This window comes from Haemaphysalis longicornis, unplaced genomic scaffold (assembly GCF_048455015.1).
Source record: "Haemaphysalis longicornis isolate Haplotype H1 unplaced genomic scaffold, Haemaphysalis longicornis Haplotype H1 scaffold_1, whole genome shotgun sequence".
Classification (NCBI taxonomy): Eukaryota; Metazoa; Arthropoda; class Arachnida; order Ixodida; family Ixodidae; genus Haemaphysalis; species Haemaphysalis longicornis.
In genome coordinates this window covers 363511104-363534150 of record NW_027526203.1, presented here as the reverse complement: position 1 = coordinate 363534150, position 23047 = coordinate 363511104, and the positions used below count along the sequence as shown (strand labels likewise).

Here is a 23047-nt window from a genome sequence, read left to right as displayed (position 1 = left end):
GTATTAAATATCTCCACAGCCCCACAAGACCCCAGGTATCCGTACGAGGCGTTATATACTAAGTCGTTATAAAGTTGGCTTTACTACTAAGCACAATGGCTTTCCTGGGCAGACATTTTTTTCGGAACTTACAGGAAAGTGCGAAGGCCCTAGCGCTTTTATTAATTACCTCCACAAAACCTTATGTATCTCTATAGACGCTAAATACCAAGGCACTTTAGAGCTGGATTCACTGCTATACACAAATGCGCTGCTCAGAAGATATTCATTTCGATGCTATGTAAAGAGACATATCAACGTACAAAGACCCTGGCACCGGTTATTATCCTCATTTTCATGTGTGGCGAAAGTTTGACACATCAAGCATTACAGGCGGGTTTCGCAAAAGAGTTGAAGCTTGGGCTGGTTGGCACGAAACTTCGAAGAAAGCGGCAGCGCAACAGACGGACGGGACGAGAAGAACGCAAACAGAAGCGAAAGTATGCTTCTACTTCTTTTCCCGTCCCACCTGTTGCGCAGGCGCCTTCTTACGGGTTTCCGCGTTGAGTCGTCATAGAAACACTTTAGCATTTAACAAGTTTTGACACATGGTGGGGTGAGGTGAAGTTGTAACTGCATGCGCGTGGTGATAACGCTGGCTGCGCGCGCGTATACTAAGGCGCGCGGTGCTTGGACGAGGTGCTTCAAGAGCCGGTCGATTGGACTTGGTGCGCTCTACTCAAGGTGTTGCCTTATCTTCAACAATAATAATTTTTTGTAAGTGAATGTATTCGGTGTTTCTTTAGAAGATCTGTATCTTTGTAACTAAAGAAAATTTTGGTTAGGTTTTTAAGTTTGTTATTATAACGTAGCTATTGTTTATTTGAAACAAAAAATATTGTGAGATCGTCCATTGCTATGCGGACGAATAGTTATCATTTTCAACCTCAGAAATTTCGCTCAAGGAGTAAAACATTCAGGGGTCTAGCACAACAATTTCAAAATCGTGATATTTAGCAAACAAAAATGTTTCACCTTAAGTATGAGTTATGCAAAAACGTTTGGAGAACGCCCAGTTATTTTGGGGGTAATTTGCAGTCAAAAATGTTTTCCCGCACAAGTAGGCCTGACGACTTCCTTGTTTCCTGGGGCACTGTAAAGCTATCTCAAATCCTAAAATCGCATCTGAAGGGAGCTCTCCTCTTCAGTAACGACTCTGCTAATATATTTGCGTAGTACTAAAACATTCCCATCATTCATTCCTTGACACACTGTTATGATGTGGAAACTCTGTACCTGTCCTGGGTACTACAAACTACATTTCTTTTTTTTTTCAAGTTGAGGAAAGCATAGAGTTAGCACGCCCATTAAGGTACGGCCAACTGGAGTACAAACCGTACCTTTGAGCGTGTACACTAGCGAGGAACGAATCCCGGTGACTGCATTTCATATTTCGTGAATACACAGGACTGCAGTTTAGTTGGCCGGAAGAATTGACTCAAAACGATTCCAATCGTAAGTCTATACATTAAAAATAAAAACATTCTCGAGTATGCTGCATTGCAATGTACCTGAATGGAGTCGCACCTTGTCTAAGAACGAGTAATTTATGACTTCAAGAAAAAAAAAATCTGAATTCTGACATGAAGCAATGCAAAACGCCATGCTCGCCTTGCCTCGTGCCACAGCGCAGACCACATTGTTTTAGGCCAGATCGTATGCGGGTGTCCCTGATCAGCGAACGTACGTTGCACATTTCGTCGCAATGGTTGGTAAAGGAGGTGCGTAGTCGAAGAGCACGCCTTCTAGTGTTTTTAGGTACAACAGGGCAGCTATTTTTGATTGAAAATACCCCAGAAAAATTGTCTTGAATTCGGCATTATTCAATTGTGTCTGATTGCGCAGTGAAAAATATCAAAGCGAAAACGGTTCACGGTTTTACGACGACCAATTTTCAACAATATCTGCTACAATTTCCTAAAATGAAACTATCCCAGTAGATATGCAATAGAAATAGATATGCAGTGTCATTTGCATTTTAAAAAAAATTGGGGCTTGACGCACCGACGCTACACCTGGACTGTGAGCCGTGCGGTAGTGGAGGACTCCATATTAATTTTGACTACCTGGGAATCTGCAACGCGCCGAAATGTGGACACACGGGAGTTTTGGCTTCCCGTCTACATCTAAAAAGAATCCACTGCGGCTGGGATCGAACCCGTCGCCTTGGGCTCAGCAGCCCAACGCCTTAGCCACTGGTCGCGGGTTCGATTCCCGGCCGCGGCGGCCGCTTTTCTGATGGAGGCGAAAAGCAAAAACGCCCGTGCGGACGAGATTTCGGCGCACGTTAAAGATCCCCAGGTGGTCAAAATTAATCCGTAGCCCTCCACTACGGCGCGCCTCATCGCCTGGGTTGCGTCGGCGCGTTAAACCCTACAATCAATCAAGCCTTAGCCACTGCGCCACTAAATAAGGGTGCACTGGATACGACACCTCGAGCTTCATTGGATATGAACATTGGATACGACTGGTGTCATCTCGTGCCTTTGCTTTGGCTGACATAAGGACTCTAATAAACAACTGACAGTTTGAACAGTGTATTTAGTGCCTACCACAGCCTGCTTACAAGTGGCAAAATGCGAGCGCGAAACCCACATGCGCTCATTTAGCACTATTTAGAGGCCGGCCACACCGATCCGCACAAACGCCAGAAAGAAAGCGGACGGTACATCTCAACCACCTGAGTAAACCACACCGCAATGTTAAGTCACGCTTAAATGCACCGAAGGGGATAGGAAATTTCACGCTAGTTCTTTCAAGCGATTTCTTGAGCTCCCTTAATGTTGCTCCCGATGTCTGTTTAGAGTTGGCACGCGCAGAACCGAAAGGTACATTTGTCTGCATAAAAAATACCTAAGAGGAGAGTCAGCATTGGGGCTTGTTCGCGCTTGGCATGACTTACTTCGATGATGTTGAAAACCATCAGTTTGCAATAAATATCTGGCCACGTAGGACTTATATCGGTGTTATCACACATTTAAAACTCGAGTGCATCCTGCGCGCAATAAACTTAAATGGCGAATCATTGCTACCTAGAAAACGAAATAGATCGATAGCGTGCCAGACGTGAACTCACAGCGGAGATCAAAATTTACAATCAAGTCGTCAATCGGGTCTTGAGGGCGCATTTAAGGGCCAGATAAATATTCTATAAATTCGCTTTCCAGAGTTTGTATCTACACACGAAAAAAAATTTATTTGCTCTACTTCACCCCATTTCACCTGAATGGCAGATCGCTGCGTTCATGGTACCAGTTTGACGAGCACTCTTAAGAAGTCCCCGCAGGCAGGCTTCTCGACAACGATGCAAAATGACCGATAACTGCGATCAACGCCGGGTCAGTGCTCGTAAAACTTGCTTGCGTGGAAGCGGCGATCTGCCATTGAAATGCAGTGGGGGGAAACAGATCCAAAGAAATTTTCTCATGTATAGTTGTGAACTCTGGAACGCGAATTTATAGAATGATGGTCAGTAGCGTGCCGTTAAAAGTGCCCTGACGCGTGCCCTAAGCTTGCCTTACGGTCACAAAGAAAAGCAGTACAGCTTTCTAAATGAATGAACACCATTTTTATTGAACCACGGTCGCTATTGTTAAGGCACCCGCCCGTCAGGGATCGCCCATAGCTTTGGCTGACTGCGCGGGCCCTCCTCAATTGGCCAAGCTGGATCTCAAGGTAGCCTAACTAACGCAGAAAGCAGCTTACTAAGTGTCAAAACTTCCTCAAAGTTTAAGCTTCTCGCTTGGATGAACTTCAGTGGGGAGTTTAGAAAAATCAGCACACCGCATACCCGTTTCACTGCAGCGAAGTGCCACAAGTCAGTCCTGTGCGATCTATTTTACGCCGCTTTTGAGAACATTGCATCATCATTTTACTAAATGAGAAATTTCCCCCTTTTCTAAGGGCAGAATACTTTAAATGTGCAAACCCACCGTGCATACTTCAAAACACACGTGGGTCATGCTCTGAAACAGTGCACTTGAATGACCAACCACTTTGATCGGACGAACAAAGCAGGTTTGTGCCCAGCATGGGACATGACCCCAAAAATGGGAGCAACGCTGTCATATAACTAAATACGAGCGTGAGCTCCTACACTGCGGGAAACAACAAACACATTTTCCCACAGTTCATTCGGATGTCAGGCCTTATTATCTACTAAATCTTCTTCCTTCGACGCAAGACATGTCGTACAACTGCACTGCACCGATGTAGACCCATGGATGCTCTTTAGAGTGTAGTGGCTAAGGATTTGTCCCCCGAGCCTCGAGGTCATGGGTTCGCTTCACTGCCAAGGATGGTTCATTTCGAATAGAGGCGAAAGGATAATAATAAAAAAAACGGCCAGTCTGCTCGAGATTCGGGGCACGTTACAGACATCCCCAAACCAGGTGGTCTTGCTTAATCCGTAGCTACCCTGTACGACACGCCTAATATACAAGGTGTGGCGTAAACTTGATAAATCCTCAATTCTGATTTCAACTAGAAACTTTTATGGGCTTGCCTTACAACAGGAGACCTGTTTAGGCCGAGCGCTATCCGTCCGTCGCGCCAAAAAACTTCGAAGTGCGAGGGAAAGTGGCGAGGAGGCAAGGAGCCCACGAGTAGGTGTTGTGAGTGCGCGCCTGAAGACAAAAATGGGGTTAGAGAGGTCCCGGGAATCGAACCCGGGACCTTTATTTTATGAAACCGGCCCCCTAACCACTGGGCCACCACAATGACCCGCGGTGCACGGGGTCAGCAGCGGCGGGGAACAATAACATGTGCAGCCAATTGGAAAGAAAAACAAAATGTTGTGTTTTCACGCAGCGCACAGCCGCTAAAAGAAAAAAAAATGCCAGATATGAATTTTCCCAAATATTAGAGCCAAATGGGTCAATTTTGAAGCGAAAGAAAATCAATAAACCTAACAACGAATTCAGGCACCCATAACGTGCAAGAACCATTCCATCTCGCCTTCCCAGGCCGCCTCATTAACGGGTAGGCAAATGCGCACATGTTTTAGGAGGTTGGAAATAAGTAATAAAAGAACGAAAAAAGCGGTAACCTAACCTCCCAACTTAAGCACAACAGAAAGCAATTAAGAGACTGCCGCCGCATGAAACGAAACGAGTCGAACCAGGGGAAGAAGCGCTTCCCGTGGCCGGTACCTAACCTGGGTCCCTCGTGTTGTGAAACCAGGCTTCTATGCGATTGCGCTCGTGGCGTGATCTCTCACGTGCTGCTCTCCTTGCCAGTTCACGCGCGTTCGCGCCTGAAGTGACTCCGAGTTCTCGCTACAGACGCCGAGTTCGCGCGGCCGGTTGCCGCGGGATCTAGCGCGTGCTAACGCGGTCCACTTTGGGAGAGATGTGAAAGCCTGCGGACGAAACGATCCGGCCCTGCCAGTCATGGAGAACTATCAGCGGCAAGTTCGGAAATAAAGGTGAGGTGAAACATCCGGGTCTCCAACGAAGGGCGGGGGGCCGCCAGCCCTGATGTTTCACCGGCCTTGCACCACTACGACAAGCTGCGCCAATTTTTCTCAAGCACTTTTTCAATGTGTTCCTGAGAAATGACCATTTCTAAAGTAAACGAATACGGTATAGTTTCTCGCCGTTTCAAAGCATTTAATACGCTCTGTTAACCGAAAATACCCTTCACCGTTCGTCTAAACATGAAAACTGTGTTGAGTGCCATATTCCAGTGATGTTAAATCTCATGTGATCATGTTCGATTACTGCAGTTCAGATCATTATAATGCACGGTTCCTCTCAAAAGGGAAAGATCGAGCCCGTTTAAGACATTTCGACACGGAGGCTTGATTTCGCGAAAACAAGCATTTGTGTCGGAATGTCACCTAGCCATTGTCTGGCGTCTTTCTTCAGGCCACTTTCCCAAGTCAACTGGCATCATCCCCGTATCCAAAGCTAAAATGAAAATGCTTAAACTTGCGTCTAAAATTTTTGCGTCCTACTGGCATGGCAAAATAAATGCGGTACCGTTTGTCTGTCCTCATTAACGTCAATTTTGCGCTGTTCTGAAGCAGCTATAACAAGTACACCTTCCATAAACTTTGGATTTTTCTTTTCATGTAGAATTTTTTCGGCTTACCCAAGAAAGAAATAAGGCAGCAAAAAGGCTACGAAACAGATGAACAAACAACGGGAACATTGCATGACAGACCCCGACTCAGGCGCACAAAACTGCCCCCCACCACCCGGTTCGGCGAAGGCCGAGTGCATACTCACAGTGTTCCTCATAGTGTTCGCAAGGAAGCGACGAGTGGAGGTTCCCCGGTGCCCTGTTGGCATTTTATAGTGGCGGGGTGGGCGGGCACTGTGGCGACGACCCTTAGACCACGCGGGTGCGCTTGGGGAAAGTTCGCCACGTTGCAAGGAACCGTCTTTTTCCGCTCTCGTTATCGTTTCGCTCGCGGAAGTCGAGCAGGACCGGCGGCATAGCGCCACCCGGCGCCGCCTCACCATGGCATCGGTAACGGGGTGCTCACCCCCGACAGCCCTCAGCACGTCTGTCTGCAATGTCACGTCGGCAATGAACGGTGGCCGCGCCACGCTGGGCGAGATTGTCATCGCCAAGGCTGTGTGTGATACGGCTGTATTTATATAGCAGGAACTCTTGAATTGCGGCTGAGTGCATCCGAACGCTCGAACCGGGATCCTGCACGCGGCAGTGTGGGATCACGTCCACGCGCTGCCCTAAGGCGCGTGCTCGTGAAGTTCTCCGTCACTTGTATTCTGTTGGCGCTTAAAGTGGCCGAGACATCGTGCCCCCGGTGGTATGATACGAAGCTAGTGTTTAGAATGGTGCCTTCGAGTCCGTGCGTTGACTTCACTGCCAACTTCTGTGCTGACCTTTGAGTTTTCTTCACCGTCCTGCGACAGAACAACATTATCCTTACATCTTATCGTTTTACAGCTTACTTTAGGCGTTGAGCAAACTGTTCACACGTCTATTCAATGTCACGGCGGAGGCAGCTTCTGCGCTAAGCTCTCAAGGTTAAGAAATATTCTAGAAAAAAAGAAGAAAAAAGATGTACGGCTAGAACGTACAGACTGAAACTGTAATATAACGTAAGTATATGCCTGTACTTTGTTTTGTTTTTGTGTGTGTGTGAACGCACATTTCACACAAACGACAAGTTGCACTCAAACGGAAAAGTTCTAGTTGCCTATTAGTCGGCGTGACGCAGCCCAGCGCGTCTCCTGGCTGCGTCACGCCCTCAAGAAACGCAGCCTACTCTCATTGCCTCCGAAGGACACTTTTTGTCAATCTCCAAAAATGAGGCTATCTGGCCAAGCCCAATGGGCCAGCGCTGATATCGCCTAAACGTCGCGCACCATTTGAACCCCAGAAACGTGACAACTGGGCGGCAGTATGCAACAACACGTACCCGTCTGGAGGCTTGATTGGTCGTTGGAGTGGTAAAGGTAACAATCGTTGGTGTAAAGGTAAAGGTCGTTGGTGTAACGTAGCACTCTACGTCCTAGCTTCTAGGGAATGTGCTTTTGTGAATAGGAAGGCAATTATTTTGCTTTAGACGACAACGAAATTCAAAAGAGACCACAGTACGTGAGGCGAATAGGCAGCGGAAGATTCACCTGTCGATGAGAGATTGTAATAACAAAAGGCGCTGTGCGAAAATGACAATTTATTGAGCGCATCAACTCTGAGAGAGAAGGCTGAAACTAATGTACGTACATCTGATACTAATGCACATCTGAAACCATTGCCATTATGGCAGGCCGACGTGGAGGGTGTGTAAGCTCCCCTTCCATCACGCTTAACAAGCGTGAGATAGATTGCTTAGTTCTGTATTTCAGTTCTTTCATTTTTCTTACGTGGAGATTTGGTGACCGCTACTTCGTGGTGGTGGCTTTGCCTGCGAACTTGAGATTGCTAAGATACGATCCCCACCGCCGTGTTACCGTGTCAGAATGTAGGTGTGGCAGAAAAACTGGTTAGTGCAGAGCAAGATAGCAGCCACAAAGACACGAAATCGCTGGATGATTGATATGCGGTGCGGGCGCGCAAAACGGTTACGCTCCGTGCGCGAGATAAAAGAAATCGAAACCGCAACCAGTATTGATCGAATTGCGTGACCTTTCTCTGTCTGCTACAACCACAAACTGGTTTAAAAAAGGGGTGCGCCATTAGTAGATCAACTGATTAATGCTTTACTCCTGATTAATTTTCGCGGCAGTTAATCGGATCAGCTCTTGCTAACGCTATACGCGAAGAGTCAAGCTCCCTAAAAAACTCAGCCTGAGTTTGCGTGAGGACTTCCCTTGTAGAAGCGACACGGTTTACACCACAGCAGCATGCATATAGGTAATATCACGATTAAAACGACGAGCTGTGCACCGCAACCCACAAGCCATGCATGGCTAAACGCGCCTTGGCCACATTTCCCTCAAACCGGAAAATCAAATAAAGACATGAAAAGGAAATGAAGCTTAAAGGGGTCCTGAAATACCTTCCGCCGATGCATGGATGTACATGTACCCAAATAAAGCAATGTATTTGCAATCGCCTCCCGCAAGAATTTTGTTAAAGCGATGAGTATTAGCTGAGAAATCGTAAATCAAAAACCGTGCATTATCGTCGCTCTGCGTTTCCTCCTCCTTTCGACTTACTCTCCGCTGTTGACGGCACGCGAGCCTTGCCTCCCATGATGCTGCGCTCCGCAGCGGTGACGTACTTCCGCTATTGCGCTGCTCAGACTGTCATCTGCTACGGGCAAGCTTTGTTGACACCATGAATCCCGCACTGCGCTCAAGGCTGGAAAAGCGAACGAAAAATCTGGCCGCATGTATGCGGCGGCCTGGCCTTGCCCTTTCGCGGTGTACGTTGCTGGCGGCACATGACTTTTTATCGGCGGCGAACTCGCAGCCGCACGGGGAGGGTCGTGCGCTCGTTCTCTTTGATGCACCGCGAACTGTTTATCCAAAAAGCGCCGTATCAGATGTGGCCCCGCTGGTGCCGGGTCTTATTTTGCGGCGGTGGTAATTCCTGCCGGCGGCATGTGAAAAAGACATTTTAAACCGATACAGAACCCGTGCACAAAACGCTTCAATCAAGTGACCAGTTCAGCTTGGGGCGACGCGTGGTGGAGAGCGGCAACGTTGGCAAAATATTCTCCGCCGCGGCTCTGAGCTTTCTAGCGCTGGAGCGAGCGCCATTTCTTTGACAATCTCAAACATCGGTTGCCTTGGCAACAAGGCACAAACCGCTTAGAAGTCAGTTACGGTTCCGTGATCCCGGTTCAGCTCGGGGCCCCACCTCGCGACATGTGGGCACTGCAGGCGTATCATTCATTCCCATTGGGAAGTGCGAGATGTGCGAGATGCGTTTGGCATTACAGGAGGCGATGGTGTGTGTGTTGTGGACGCCTTTGTTTCGCGATGAAATGCGACGCTGTGCTTTTGCGGGCGGATAGTGCTTCCCATGGTCTGGATTATCTTTCTCGAGCGATGTACGACTCAACCTCGCATGGGGTATGTGCAGTGTGCGTGGCTAAAAGCCATCGGCTTGTGCGCCAGAGTTAAGTGACTTGCTGTTCGTCCCCGCAAAGCGCGCGCGAGGTGAGAGAGAGAGAGAGAGAGAGAAATGACCTTTATTAATTCGTCCTGCGAGAAAGGTGCGGGTCAGGCCACGCAGGGCTTCGCCCCACCTCGTCTAACTACCTGCGCTAGGTAGCGGGCGGAGCCCGAGGCGTCGTGCCCGGCCGGCCGCGCGGGTTACTCGGATCGCCCGCGCCGTCGCCGTCCGTACCGAATTTACGACGGGCAGGAGGCAACCCATCCTCTGTCAATGGGGGTTCCGACTTTCAACGCATGTTGTGACGTTGTGTTCGTTAGAAACGCATCTCTGGATTGTTTTGAAGTTGAATAAAATGTATGCGTCAAACCCGGGCATTCGGCTCAGGGCGTTCTCTGCGATTGCACGAAAGAAGTGCCACGGGGCTTCAACGCTTTCTTTATGGAACGTACTCAGGTAACAGAATATCCATGTCGTGTTATGGCCGTGTTGCATTCAATACAAACGGTTAAGCGTTTGTTTTACACTTGTTTCGTTTGTCGTAAAATGCCCAAGCACTCCGGCACTCTGCTGGCAGATCAGCCGGCGAGCCGACGCTGAGCAGACGACTGATCTCTTTGCCGGAAGTGCGTGAAAAAGCCGCCCAATAGCAGGATGTCTAGCTCATGACGAACATCTGGGAATCGATGATGTAGACATGTGAAGATGGCGGCGTCCAAAAACACGAAGGGAAGGGTGAGAAAAAAACGACAAACTTTGCAACAAAAGTGTGAGCTTTCCGCTGCGCGTAAAAGAGTAATACTTGGCACAGAGGACGTTGACGACCCAATCTAACGGTTGCGCTAGTTCATTTAGTGTGCTCAAAATGCCTTTCAGGGCCCCTTTAAACTTTGGAAGAAGAGAAACGGGAAAGTTGCTGTTTATTATTTTCGCTTGAGTATAAGACGGACTGCAGATTCAATCTAATGAGTAATTGCGGTTTTCTAAACGTCTTCGTTTGGGTGCATGCCCGTGTAACTCTGGCAGATTTAAGCGAGGATGATTTGAATGCCCTGCGACAGTTGCGACCGTCGTCATTTTTCCTTCTAGAACCAGTGCCAGTCAAAAATCAGGTAGCTGGTCATGCACATTTGCAGTTAGGCCTGTCACTTGGAAAGATTAAAGGGTCGTTTGACGAAGTGAGCCCGTGCTTCGCGTGAGCGAATACTTTCCGTCATTTCTGCATTCATTAATTATCTGGTTCTTTTATTGTTCGAAAGTAATATTAATAATAATAACACACATAAAGTAATAATACACACTTGAAAGTAATATTCGGCGCTAGGTCATGGATGCACGTTCGTAGAAGTAAAAGTCGTTCCACTACGGTGAATGCGATCGGTAGCGCTCGAGCAGGAGGGGCGCCGCTCGGATATGCACGCGCTTCGAATGTTCTCACCTGAAGCGCCGTGCACCGACTATGCTGGGTGTTGCCTAGCAACGCGTTTTAGGAGCGAAGCACCTTAAGGGCTCGGCCTGTCGGCGTGTCCTGTCGTCTGATGTAGCCACGGTGCTAAAACACCAGGACAGTCGTTTTCCAACGCCTCGTGCTAGAACGGAACGCGTACTAAAAAACACACAGGGACCCTCGTTTACCAACATCTCGAGCTAAAACGTTTCATCTCCATGGGCAAAAACGCGTACTAAAAGAGACACACCGGGACACTCGTTTTCCAACGCTTCGCGCTAGAACGCATGCTGCGGCATGTGACACGAAGACAACGTACGGCCAGTCTCTCTGTCATTTAATTGCTCAAATCCGGTTCAATGCAAGAGATCGCCAGTACCTAAGCAAGCGCACGATTGCTCCTCGTTGTCCGACGCGCAATAAGTGCGCGCCGTGTGGCAAGAAAGAGAATTACAATCTTTGAATGCACTTATACACTGCATGCTTCGCCCTTTCCCAGGTTTCACGTTAGTGGAGATGGCCTGGGATTTTTCGCTCTCGTGGAATTTTTTTCCTTTTAAACCTGTTCGAGAAGACACGGTCTCAGAGAAGCCGACACCTGCCGCATTCTCCAAGCAATGCTAACCAGTCGGATCACATACGGAGCTCCATACCTTCTCCTCAAACCGCGAGAACAGGCCAAAATTGACATTCTAATTCGGAAATCCTACAAGACGGCGCTTGGCTTGCCCGTGTACACATCGACCGAACGGCTACTGCAACTCGGTCTCCATAATACTCTCACAGAATTGATGGAGGCCGACATAAACAACCAGTTGCAACGACTGCAGCTCACCCCAACGGGCCGACACCTGCTGCATAAGCTCGGTCGACATGTAGAACAGACTCCCGATTCCCCCCAACGAATACCCACTGCTCAACGCGCGAACATACGGGTGCTTCCCATCCCACGCCATATGCACCCCACGTACAACTTAGGACGACGACAGCATCGGACCCGCCTCCTTCTTCGAAAGTACGGCAGTGATTCAACTGCCCTGTTCACCGACGCCACTCCCTACCCCCGACAACGAGCACACGTAGCTGCCGTAGTGCGCTCCGACGCCACCACCCTCGTTGCTTCCAGCCTGCAGACAGCATCAACGAGCACGGCAGAAGAAGCCGCTAAAGCCCTCGCCATCGCTCACGCTACGACTCCAACTGTCACGGTGCTCACGGACTCTCAAGCTGCCTGCCGCCGCTACGCTCAAGGCAGAGTTTCCACCCTGGCACTCCACATCCTGTCCCAACGCCGCACTCTACCGTTAACCCGCATAGTGTGGACACCGAGCCACACATCCCTCCCTGGAAACGAAGTGGCTCACGCCATGGCCCGCGATCTTCTTACCCGGGCCCTCCCAGACGAGGCCTGCCGCCCCAACCTAGACCATGGTCCCCCTGCCCTGAACCCCCTCCAACAAACCTACACCGACATCCTGTACCACTACAGGGCCTCCCTACGCACTTATCCCCCTCCTCACCCTTCGCTCTCCGTTCCCGACGCCCGCATCTGGCGAAGACTTCAAACTCACACATACCACAACCACGTCGCCCTCCACCGCATCTCCCCCACCTGCTATGCACCCAACTGCTCACGCTGCGACACTCTCAACACGACCCTGCACCTTGTCTGGATGTGCCCACTGAACCCCCAACCACCCGATCCCCCTTCTGTAGAGCGATGGGAGAGCGCGTTGCGCAGTTGCCAGCTCGAGGACCAGGAAGCCCTGATCTCTCGGGAGAAGGCGGCGGCGACCCTGCGCGGCCTACCGGAATAGGATGGCCACCCACCGCTCCTAACTCTTTCTCTCCCCCTCTCCTCTCCCTTTTTCTGAATAAACGTTTTACTCCTCCTCCTCACCTTGATATCCAAGCAGAGAGCCCACGTGATGGGTCTAAGCAAGAAAACACACAGCACACAACACACAGCACACGAACTGTGTGTTTTCTTGCTTACTGCTGCCGGGTACCTGTTTTTTTTTTTTTTTTTTTTTTTTTTGCAGTTACAATGTTGTGCACTGTAACAACCCCTTCAGCAGATTTAAAGGTTTTATACTCCAACAGAAGGACTTCACGCAGCAACCCTCTTTTTTTTTACTTTATCGCCGAGCTTCATATACCCACGGCGGGAATCTTCAACTCAAGGTATAGTATGCACTCGTAAAAAACTGTGACGTGCGTGCCAGCCACATCAGCTAGAAGGATCTGGAATGGCTGTGAACGCAGCTGTGGACAAACACATTGCGTGTATTGTCCAAAAATTTGAAGAAATTAGTTTGGTCTACAACAGTACTAATTCTGAATTAACTAATTCTGACTACTAATTAACTAATTCTGAAGTACTAATTCTGAGGGAATTATTGTAAAAACATCGAATGAACTGAAGGGGCCAGACAGGCAATGAGCTTGGCCTGCTACTCCAGATGGCATTGCAATGCACACACAAAGGAACACAAACAGCCAATCACACGAACCAACACATACCTAGGGGTATAGGCGTGCGGAAAGCGCAGAGAATACTGTGCAAACCACTGTCTCGAAGGGATGGCACGAGCACTTTGGCAGCCCGTGACGCAGTGGACGCAGACTGCCGCTGTCCGTGATCGTCCCTAAGCTCGTGGCATGCGTCGCCATGACGACACAATGTCGCCATAACAGATGACCTATGTGCTGGGAAACAGGGGCACACACAGGTATGACACATGCAATGCTGTTAAGGTCTGGCGAATGAGAGACACTCACGATCGTATGGAGGTAGATTGTGAAGGCGACATTGAGCAGCAAGCGGCGTGTAACGGTCTCACCCCGCTTACATAGAGCCACTCACCGCACCATAAGCGGACTACCCAACAAACCCACACCACCATCATAAAATTTTAAGTCCCCCGCCCCCCGAAAAAAGCTATCATTCGAGAGCGAAACAACCCATTAGCCTTCAAACGCCCCATCATCCACCAAGGTATCTAAATCATGGCAGCTTCAACAGAACGCGGCCTTTCCCACTCCCTTATCCCAAGAGCCATCCACTGGTCATTGATTAGGCCATCGCTCTATACGCATTCCTAGCAAAACCGGCACCAATCGAATTGCTACCCTCGCCAATTCAAGAAGTCGATGTCTGCATTGACGCCAGAATCAAACCGTCAATCATCAGCATGGCATGGACCACCCCTGATCTCTGTAAGCTTCATGGCCCTCACACCATCCACGTGACTCAAGCTACTTATCTCGGAGCAGAATTCTTCACCATCATCCATGCACTCGACGTCTGTATGTTTCGCTTTACGTCAACCATCCCACCACAAATTCTTAACCTCACCGATTCCTTCGAAGCTCTCCAAACAAAAACCTGAACCGGACGCTGTTTGCAGGTTACCCGCAAGGCCTGATTTCGAGTATTGCGGAGGCAGTCCCGAAAAAATTCTGCTCGAATAACAGCAACCAGAGGCAAGACGAAGGGCGGAAGAATCCCCTGGGAGTCCTTTCTTACATACCCAACGCTTCACAAAAGTGGCGGAAAACGCAGGCGTCCGGAATGTGTTTTCGGCCTCGAAAGAACTTGGGAGATTACGCAGCAAGCTGAATGCCCTGGGCTCTCAAAAGTGCAGTGCACAACAAAGCACGTGAAGTGCCTCGCTCGTTACCAGTATCCAGCTGTATACGACGTACCCCTGTGCCGACTGTTCACCACAGTGCTGCTCCCAGTCCCAACTCCCTCCGAGTTGAAATTGAGAGCAGCACGGCGGTGAACTGCAAAGCCTGCAACTGCCCCTCCTTCCTTTACAAACCACCAAGGTACTGATACGGTACGGTGACATACGCACACGCGAAATTTTCGAAGTGTGGGTGGTTGAGAAGTGGGGCAAACGTGTGAGCACACCATCGGTTGCTCTCTGTAAAAAAATTCACGCATCTCCACGAAGTGAATAATGACGAGTTGGCGAAGCACTGGGGATCATTCCTATATACCGTAAATCACCCGTGGCATTGCCCACCCGCGCATGTAAATGAGTGACAACACGTGCGTACAGTATATACAATTCCAATCCAATCCTATACGATACAATTCAATTTAAACCAATCCAAATACAATGCAATCTAATTCTCCTAGCGCATGCGCAACACTGTGTGCACGGACACCAAGGGACGAGCCACGGACCAAGGGAAGTCCTAAGTTGCTTCGCCCCTAAAGCGGACTCGCATATCTCGACACACAGATTCCCGGGACGGTGACTCTGCGGTTGCACTATGTCACTTGCTTATCGGCAAATCTTAAGTTATACATTTTTGTGTTTCAGTGTTTCGAAACTGACGCCGATTCATTTCTTCCTTTATATTGCCTAGTGCAAAAAAGGATCTTTCAGCGCTGGCGCCTCGCCTTTGTCGACGCGCTGTTTCGTGTCATAATCCGACCTCCAACAACTACGCTTGCTCGCAAAATACTTCGCCTGATGCTACTTTCATTCGCAAAAAACACCGACATTCGCATCGACTGGTCGCCCAGCCGTGATGAGTACGCTCAGGCAGCTTACTCGGCTGCACAGTTATTAGAGAGTTTTAGTATAGCGTTTTAGCTGTAGCGTTAACGTTTTGCGGGCCGCAATCGCGAACGGATAGCGCCTCGTTATGCTACGGTTAGCGTGCCCGCTAACGCTATGGGCGCGCTAAAGTGGTGCTTTCCGCTATACTAAAACTCCCTAATAATACGCTAACGCTAACGCTGCTTCCGTAGCTTTCCCCTTGCCAGAAACAGAACTCCCCCCCCTCCCCCACGCGCGGTCTCTTCATCGCCAGCAGTGCAAATAAATCAATAGGAAAAAGTCCAGAAAACTCGACTGCCAAACCTTACTCCGCCCGGTTTCCTCGAGTCCCTTCCCGAACTCTCCGAAATAGACAACGTACCTGCCCCTTGCGGCTTCATCTTCTGCGGCTCAATTTCGTTTGGTTCAGTTGTAATTCGACTACGCCCAGCGGTATAACCTTTTGCGAACCTGTTAGTGAACGTTGAACCAGTTCGCGATACTGCTCGGTCATTCCACTTCCTGTCACCGAAGCGTGCGGTCGTGTAATCATGTGCTCCGTAGGAGCGGAGATAGCGGCCCAGGCCGGCCGCAGAAACAGGGCGCAAGCTGAAGACGATTATCAGATCATTCTGCCACAACTGCCAACCGGGCGAATTGTTGCGAACACCATTTTAAATGCAGAGCATTTCTTTAACTCACGATGTCACCCGGCGTTGTCGGCGTTGGTGTGCCTCGGCGTCCGCAACAGCCGTTCCAGGTGCGCCCTCTCCCCCACTCCTCCTCTCCCGCATCACGCTACCCTCCTCGCTCTCAACAACAGGTCCGCACCCCTCCCCCTACACTATATAAAAAAATAATACTTACCGGCGCCTGGTTTTGATCCCACGACCCTGCGGGCGGAACGCAAGGTACATGGTGCTCTACCCACTGCGCCACAAAGCAGACACAGAATGGAAGGCTACGAACGCGCCTTATATCCTTGACTCATTCAAACTACGTCAAGAAGCTGCTGACACAACGCAATCACTACCTGTGGGCGGAACGCGAGGTACATGGTGCTCTTCCCACTGCGCCACAAAACCGACACAGAATGAAAGGCTACGAACGCGCCTTATATCCTTGACTCATTCAAACTACGTCAAGAAGCTGCTGATACAACGCATTCACTACCACTAACACTAAACGTTAACGCAATACACCCACCCCCTATGCGACGCATTTACTCGAGTCCCCCTCGCGGGGAGATGGGCCCTTTTTCTTCACGACGATGTGAAGGCAAGACCGTACCGAGTCGAAGATTTTCGGGATATGCTCGCCAGGACTGGAATGCTCTCGGATGTAACTGCGCTGGGGTCGTACCAGATTAATCACGTCTGGGCCGTCACCTTCAACACCGCAGAGGCTACGAAGAAGATGCTGGATTCCGGCGAACAGGAAGTTAAGGGGCGCCGCTGCCTTATCTTCGACCCGCAGAATCAGCAGGTGAGGTTGAAGCTTCACTGGCTGCTGCAAGGGATCGACGACGAGGATGTCCGAGCTGCATTCGCGGCGTACGGGCGAGTTACGGAAGTCACCAAAGAGCGCTGGCGCGTTCAGGGCGTTCACGACAAAGGGTCGACGACCAGGACCGTCATGCTGAAGCTCAAGGCCGGAGTAAAACTGGACGACCTGCCTCATCAGATTCGTGTGGCGGGCGAGTTGGCGCTTGTGGTTGCTCCGGGACGGCCCATGCAGTGCTTGCGTTGCCACGCGACGGGACACGTTCGAAGAGAGTGCAAAGTCCCCCGATGCTCGCGGTGTCGGCGTTTCGGACACACGGACGCACAATGCGTTCGTACCTACGCCAACGTGACTGGGCCGGCAGGTGGTGACGACTCAAGCGAGCTCGTAATGGACGCAATGGAGGCAGAGGAAGCCGCTCGCGGCACGGGAGACTTTGCGGCCGCGGATGGGACTTCAAGCACGCCACTGTCTATGGAGGGCAACCCGCCCAAGCGTCAGGAGGTGCAAACCGGAGCTGCGGCAACACCGCAGCAAAGCAACTCCGAGAGCGCGCCGCCGTCGAAACAGTGCGACGACGCAAGTGTTCAGGAGAGGATGGACGTGAGCCAAGCGGCCACCGTCGCGGCGAGCACGAAGCGCAGCCACGACGATGCGGAAGGCGGACACCCCCCGGCCACGCATGTAAACAGCGAGGAGCCACCAACTAAGTCGAGCCAGAGTAGACGGGTGCCACCCAAGCCGACGAGACCCAACAACCAGCAGAGCCGCAGCCTCCCACGGGCGACATCGGCGCAGCAGCAATCGCTCGTCTCGAGCGAGCTGGACCCTGGGGGGCGTGTGACGACGCCATGAGGCGAGCAGGTACGCGCCACGCTCTCGGTCTCCCCTTCTAGGTTAAAACCTGTATGGAAGGCGCCTTAAACGTAGGCACCCTGAATGTTAGAGGTCTGGCCACTAAAAGAAAGTAAGCCCAGTTGCATCGGCTGTTAACGGAACGGGGCCTAGACGTCTTAGCTCTTCAGGAAACAAAAATTGACGGGGAGGATGAGACTGCGAGCATGGCGGACCGTTTCACGTTGCGTTACTATACCTGCATAAGTCATGCCGTTGGGTCGTCTGCAGGGTGTGTACTGTTTGTAAAAAAGTTGCCTGGCCTTGTTGTGGAAACCGTGACGTCTTACGACTCAGGCAGGCTTATTGTATGTGATATCTTGTATTCTGCAGTGGGTTTCCGAATGATATACCTATATGCTCCGAATAGGGCGGATGAGAGGACAGAATTTTTTGCCAACCTAAAACATCACATGACAACTGAAAAGTTACTCATACTGATGGGGGATTTTAATTGCGTATTACCTTCGCGGGACAAATCAAGCAGCAGCCCTTATAGAGATGCCAGTACCGACCTCCTCATTGAAATGGTTGAAGAATATAGCATAGTAGATGTAGCAGAGTGTCTGGAGGGAGCCCGAGATGTACAGTACACCCATTTTCAGGGTACCAGTCACGCGCGGCTGGATAGGTTGTACGTCTCGCTGGACCTGGTAGACAAATGTGAAAATTATAAGGTACTGCCTGTGTCTTTTTCGGACCATTGCTTGGTGCAATGCGATATCGGGAGGAAGAAATATAAAGCACCCTTCAATTGGGACCTCTGGAAACTCAATTCTAAGCTCCTAAAAGACGAAGTTTTTGCATCTTACACCACTGAAAGGCTTCAAGAATTCGAGGAAGCAGATAACTACCTAATTGGGCAGAAATGGGAAATTTTTAAACAAGACATCTAAATGAAAGCGATTGAAAGGTCCTGTGTTCTAAAATACGAACAAAAAATGAAGGAAGAAGAGTTGAGAGCGAATCTGCAAAAACTAATTGACCAGGAAAGCAGAATGCCCGGGGTGTTTACCGACGACATACGACAAGTTAAACAGAAACTTGAGCTTGTAGATCAAGAGCGTTATCGCGGTGCACTGGTGCGGGCACGGCCAGAGCATTGGGCTGCTGGGGAAACGCCCACAAAGCGGGCCCTAGGAATCGAAAAAGCGCATGCAAGACGGAACCAGATCAACGAGATAAAATGGAAAGGACGCACGATGACTGAGAAGCATGAAATCCAAAACGCTTTCTTTGAACACTTCCAGGCACTGTTCGCCTTACAGAGTGCGGATGTTGAAGGGTTCCAAAAATACTTTGCCGGTGGTTTGCCTCGCTTAGATGACGATGTGAAACAAGCTCTAGAACAGCCAATTTCGGACGACGAAGTTAAAACAGCAATTGAAAACCTAAATTCAGGAAAATCTCCTGGCCCAGATGGTTTAAGTGCGGGTTTTTATAAGGAAAATAAGCATCTTCTTGTTCCTGTCCTGACATTTATGTTCAACAAAGCGCTAGATATTAAAACTCTTCCCCCATCTTGTTCTACCTCCCATACAGTTTTAATCCCGAAAACCGAAGATACAGAAAAGCTTAAAAGTGTGACATCTTATAGGCCGATATCTTTAACAAATGTTGATTATAAAGTATTCATGAAGATTCTCGCGCAAAGGTTGCAAACAGTTATGATTGAATTGGTAGGACCACACCAGACTTGCGAAATAAAGGGCCGTACAATATTTACAAACATTCACAAGGACAAACATTCACAAGGCGAGATGTGTGTTGGAGTGTTGTGACGCCACTCACAGTGGAGTTGCAATGTTTCAGCTGGACTTAGAGAAAGCATTTGACTGCGTGGCTCACGAACTACTGTTTTTTGTGTTGGAGTATTGTAATGTTGGGCGTGTTATCACTGAAGGCGTTGCCTTGGCCTACCAAAATTGCACTACACGACTAATGGTTAATAAAAGCCTTGGTGCGCCAATTCGTTTGGAGCGCTCAGTGCGCCAGGGATGCCCTTTGAGCCCGCTACTGTTCGGCATTTATATTGAAGCGTTGTGTCAGAGCATTATTAGAAATGAAGCTATCAACGGGTATAAACTGCTGGCCACGGAGGTAAAACTTCTGGCATATGCAGACGATGTGGCGGTATTTTGTACCGACAAAGAGAGCATTTCAAGGGTCATACAAACTGTCAAGCGTTTCGGGGATGTAACGGGAAGTCGGGTCAATTGGGGAAAGTGTGTCGGATTTTGGCACGGGGCTTGGTCATCGACACCCAGCACCTCTGAAAATGTGAGTTGGGTGACAACGCCTGTGAAATACTTAGGTACGCCCCTGGAAAATTACCGTGATAGCGAGCCGTACTGGCGCGGACAGATAAAAGAACTGGAGGAAAAGGCTGAAAAATGGAAGGGGGCTGCGATGTCGATTTTCGCAAAGGCAACTGTCTGTAATTTATTCTTTGTTGCGAAGATTTGGTTTGTCATGCAAGCATTGCATTGCTCACGGGTTAATGTGCAGAAATTTCACAGGGTTTTTGCTGTTTTTGTGTGGTCTTCGACGTGGGAGAGATGCAGCCGCACCAATTTGTTCAGGCGGGTCCGCGATGGCGGCCTGGGGCTGGTACACTTGTAGGTACGACAGCTCGTTAATCGCTTTCTCTTTTTACGGGATACTCGTGATCCTTTTCTACGCACGGTAATTCATGTTCGATTGGCGCGTGCTTTACCTGCATTTGTGGTATCCTCGGGTAGCATGTCGGGTGGCATTCACGGTTATTTGAAAGAGGTTGTGATGTCTTTTCAGTTCCTAACTGCCCGTTTTTCCCTCGAACACTTGAGTTCAGTCGCACGTAGAAGGCTGTATAAAGATGTCTGCGACGCTGTCCTTCCGATACCGATGTACAGAGCTCTGTACTGTGGAGGCCCAGGACAAATTGTGTTGAAACGCGTAAAACGAATGGAAGTTAATCCGGGAGTCAAGTCATTTTTCTTTAAGTTGCATACGGGTACACTTTTAGTAAAAACCTGGATGCAAGACAGAGGACTATTTGTACCATGGGGAGTCAATTGCTATATTTGCAAGCAACCTGAGAATATAGAGCACGTATTTTTGCATTGCTGGGCGGCCGTCTTTTTGTGGGACGTCCTTCAGAGGACCATCCACAAGGACTTTCCGCTACATCCTCACGGCATCCGTTTTTTGAGCGTCGACAACGAAGAGGGGGTTCCATACGATTCGATCATGTTGCTGGGCCTCCACAGCATTTGGCGGTCACGCATGGCCTGGCTCCACGGGGACGTGGACGCGAGGCCAACAAGACATTATTTCATAGAGAGTATCTCGCAATTCGTGGAAGTGCAGAAATCAAAGGACTACCTTCCCGAATGGCTGTCAAGGGTAGAACCCCTGATGGCACTTAAGGAATTTTAAGCGACAATGCCAGCATAAGTCAGGCTGGTAGCTCTACGTGTCATGTTCTATAGCTCTTGTGTGCCTACTGTTTTGTAATGTCGAAGACCGGCAATAAAGAAAAAAAAAGCGATACTGCTCGGTAAATATATAGTCATAACCAACTGTAAAACAAAATGAAATTACAGGGTTTATGAAAAAAAAAACAGAACAGCGCGAACAATACAGGACCGAAGAATAGAAACACGTAGAACACAAATGGGCGCTGACTACGACTACCAACTGTTTATTTTTTTGATCGAAAAATAAATAGTTGATGACCGAAAAATAAACAGTTGGTAGTCAGTGCCCGTCTTTGTTCTACGTGTTTCTATTGCTCGGTCCTGTTTCGTTCGCGCAGTTCTGTTATTTTTTTCATGAACATAAGCCAGATAACTCACACCAGAGTCCTGCTAAGTAGGGGTTTGATGTCCCAAGCAATTGTTGATATTATGCCGAGGAACTCCGGCGTGAACTGAACGAACATAGTGCATAAACGCCCCTGGGACCTTTTGAAAGCGAAAGCTTTCTTAGTGGGGCCGATGGTGTTCTGTCAAAAAACTAATGCATTACCCCACAGACTGGTTGCTCGACCGAAAAGCTCTGATAGGACCGCTGGACACACGACGCCTGCGTGAAACCGTGCTTCCATTGCGTCAAAACGGTGACTTGAAAATCGCGAAAAAGGAGCGGTTCTAGATAGGACAATACACTCATCGATCATGAAGGAGGAGTACAATGGTATACCGTTATCTCCTAAACCACTTATCGATAAGTGTTTAGATCGTTCGTAGATGCGCTTACTTAGGCCCAAAAAGTCGTCGCGTGGGTTCGATCTTCGTTAGCGATTTGGGTCTTTGCAGGTTTGACGATCGATGATTGGACCCACTTTTAACTTTCGCACTTCTCTCAACTTTCTTTACGAAGGGATCAGGGTGTAGCCAAGGAGGAGGAGGGTTCGGTGCCAGAACACCCCCCAAAATTGCAGCATCTCTCCCTCCCCCTTCCCTTCGCCCTATTTTTTGGCTATCCCCTAGGCAATTTAAACTCCGTATATTTATACTGTAATTTAAACAATAAGGACTGTGTCGGTTTATTAAAGCCGAAAAACGACTAAAATTTTTTGTGTGGCAGGGTTTGTCCTTTTTTGTTTTTTTTTACCGGCAGCGTAACCCCCCCCCCCCCCCCGCCCAAAAAAAATATTTTTGGATACGCCACTGGAATGGATTGTAATTTTTTTTTTGCGCTTGCCTTCGTCGAAACCTGGCAATGTTAAAGCCTGTGCAGGGAAGCAGACACACACGCCCTCGCCAACGCGTGCGCCTGCCATGCTCACACACGAACGCACACACGTGCACGCACGCATACACGAACATACACATGCACACACACACGATCACATGCACACATACACTCACGCACATGTACACACAAACGCCCACGCACTCCCGCACGCGCACACACGAACACATGCCCATACACGCACGCCCACACGCGAACAGCACGCACGTACACAGGCACACACACGCACGCGCGCACGCACACACATACACACGTGCGCACGCATGCATAGAGGCACACGCACATCAACACCCCCAGGTACGCAAAAACGTACGCACGCACATAC

The 23047-nt window shown here is 49.4% G+C and overlaps 1 protein-coding gene across 2 annotated transcripts in view; it reads right to left on the bottom strand.

Moving 5' to 3' along the window:
• Positions 1 to 16104, bottom strand: part of LOC144170947 (uncharacterized) — a 30545-nt gene extending 14441 nt beyond the window's left edge. The window contains exon 1 of one of the 2 annotated variants that reach the window (XR_013322703.1): positions 15968 to 16104. Coding sequence is in view for 1 of the 2 variants with exons in the window: in XM_077700945.1 (XP_077557071.1) it covers positions 6270 to 6506 (237 nt within the window). In the remaining variant the exon portion in view is untranslated. Of the gene's footprint in view, positions 1 to 6269; positions 6517 to 15967 lie in introns of those variants that run through there. The other variant, XM_077700945.1, reaches the window with a different exon arrangement.
• Positions 16105 to 23047: the final 6943 nt, after the last annotated feature.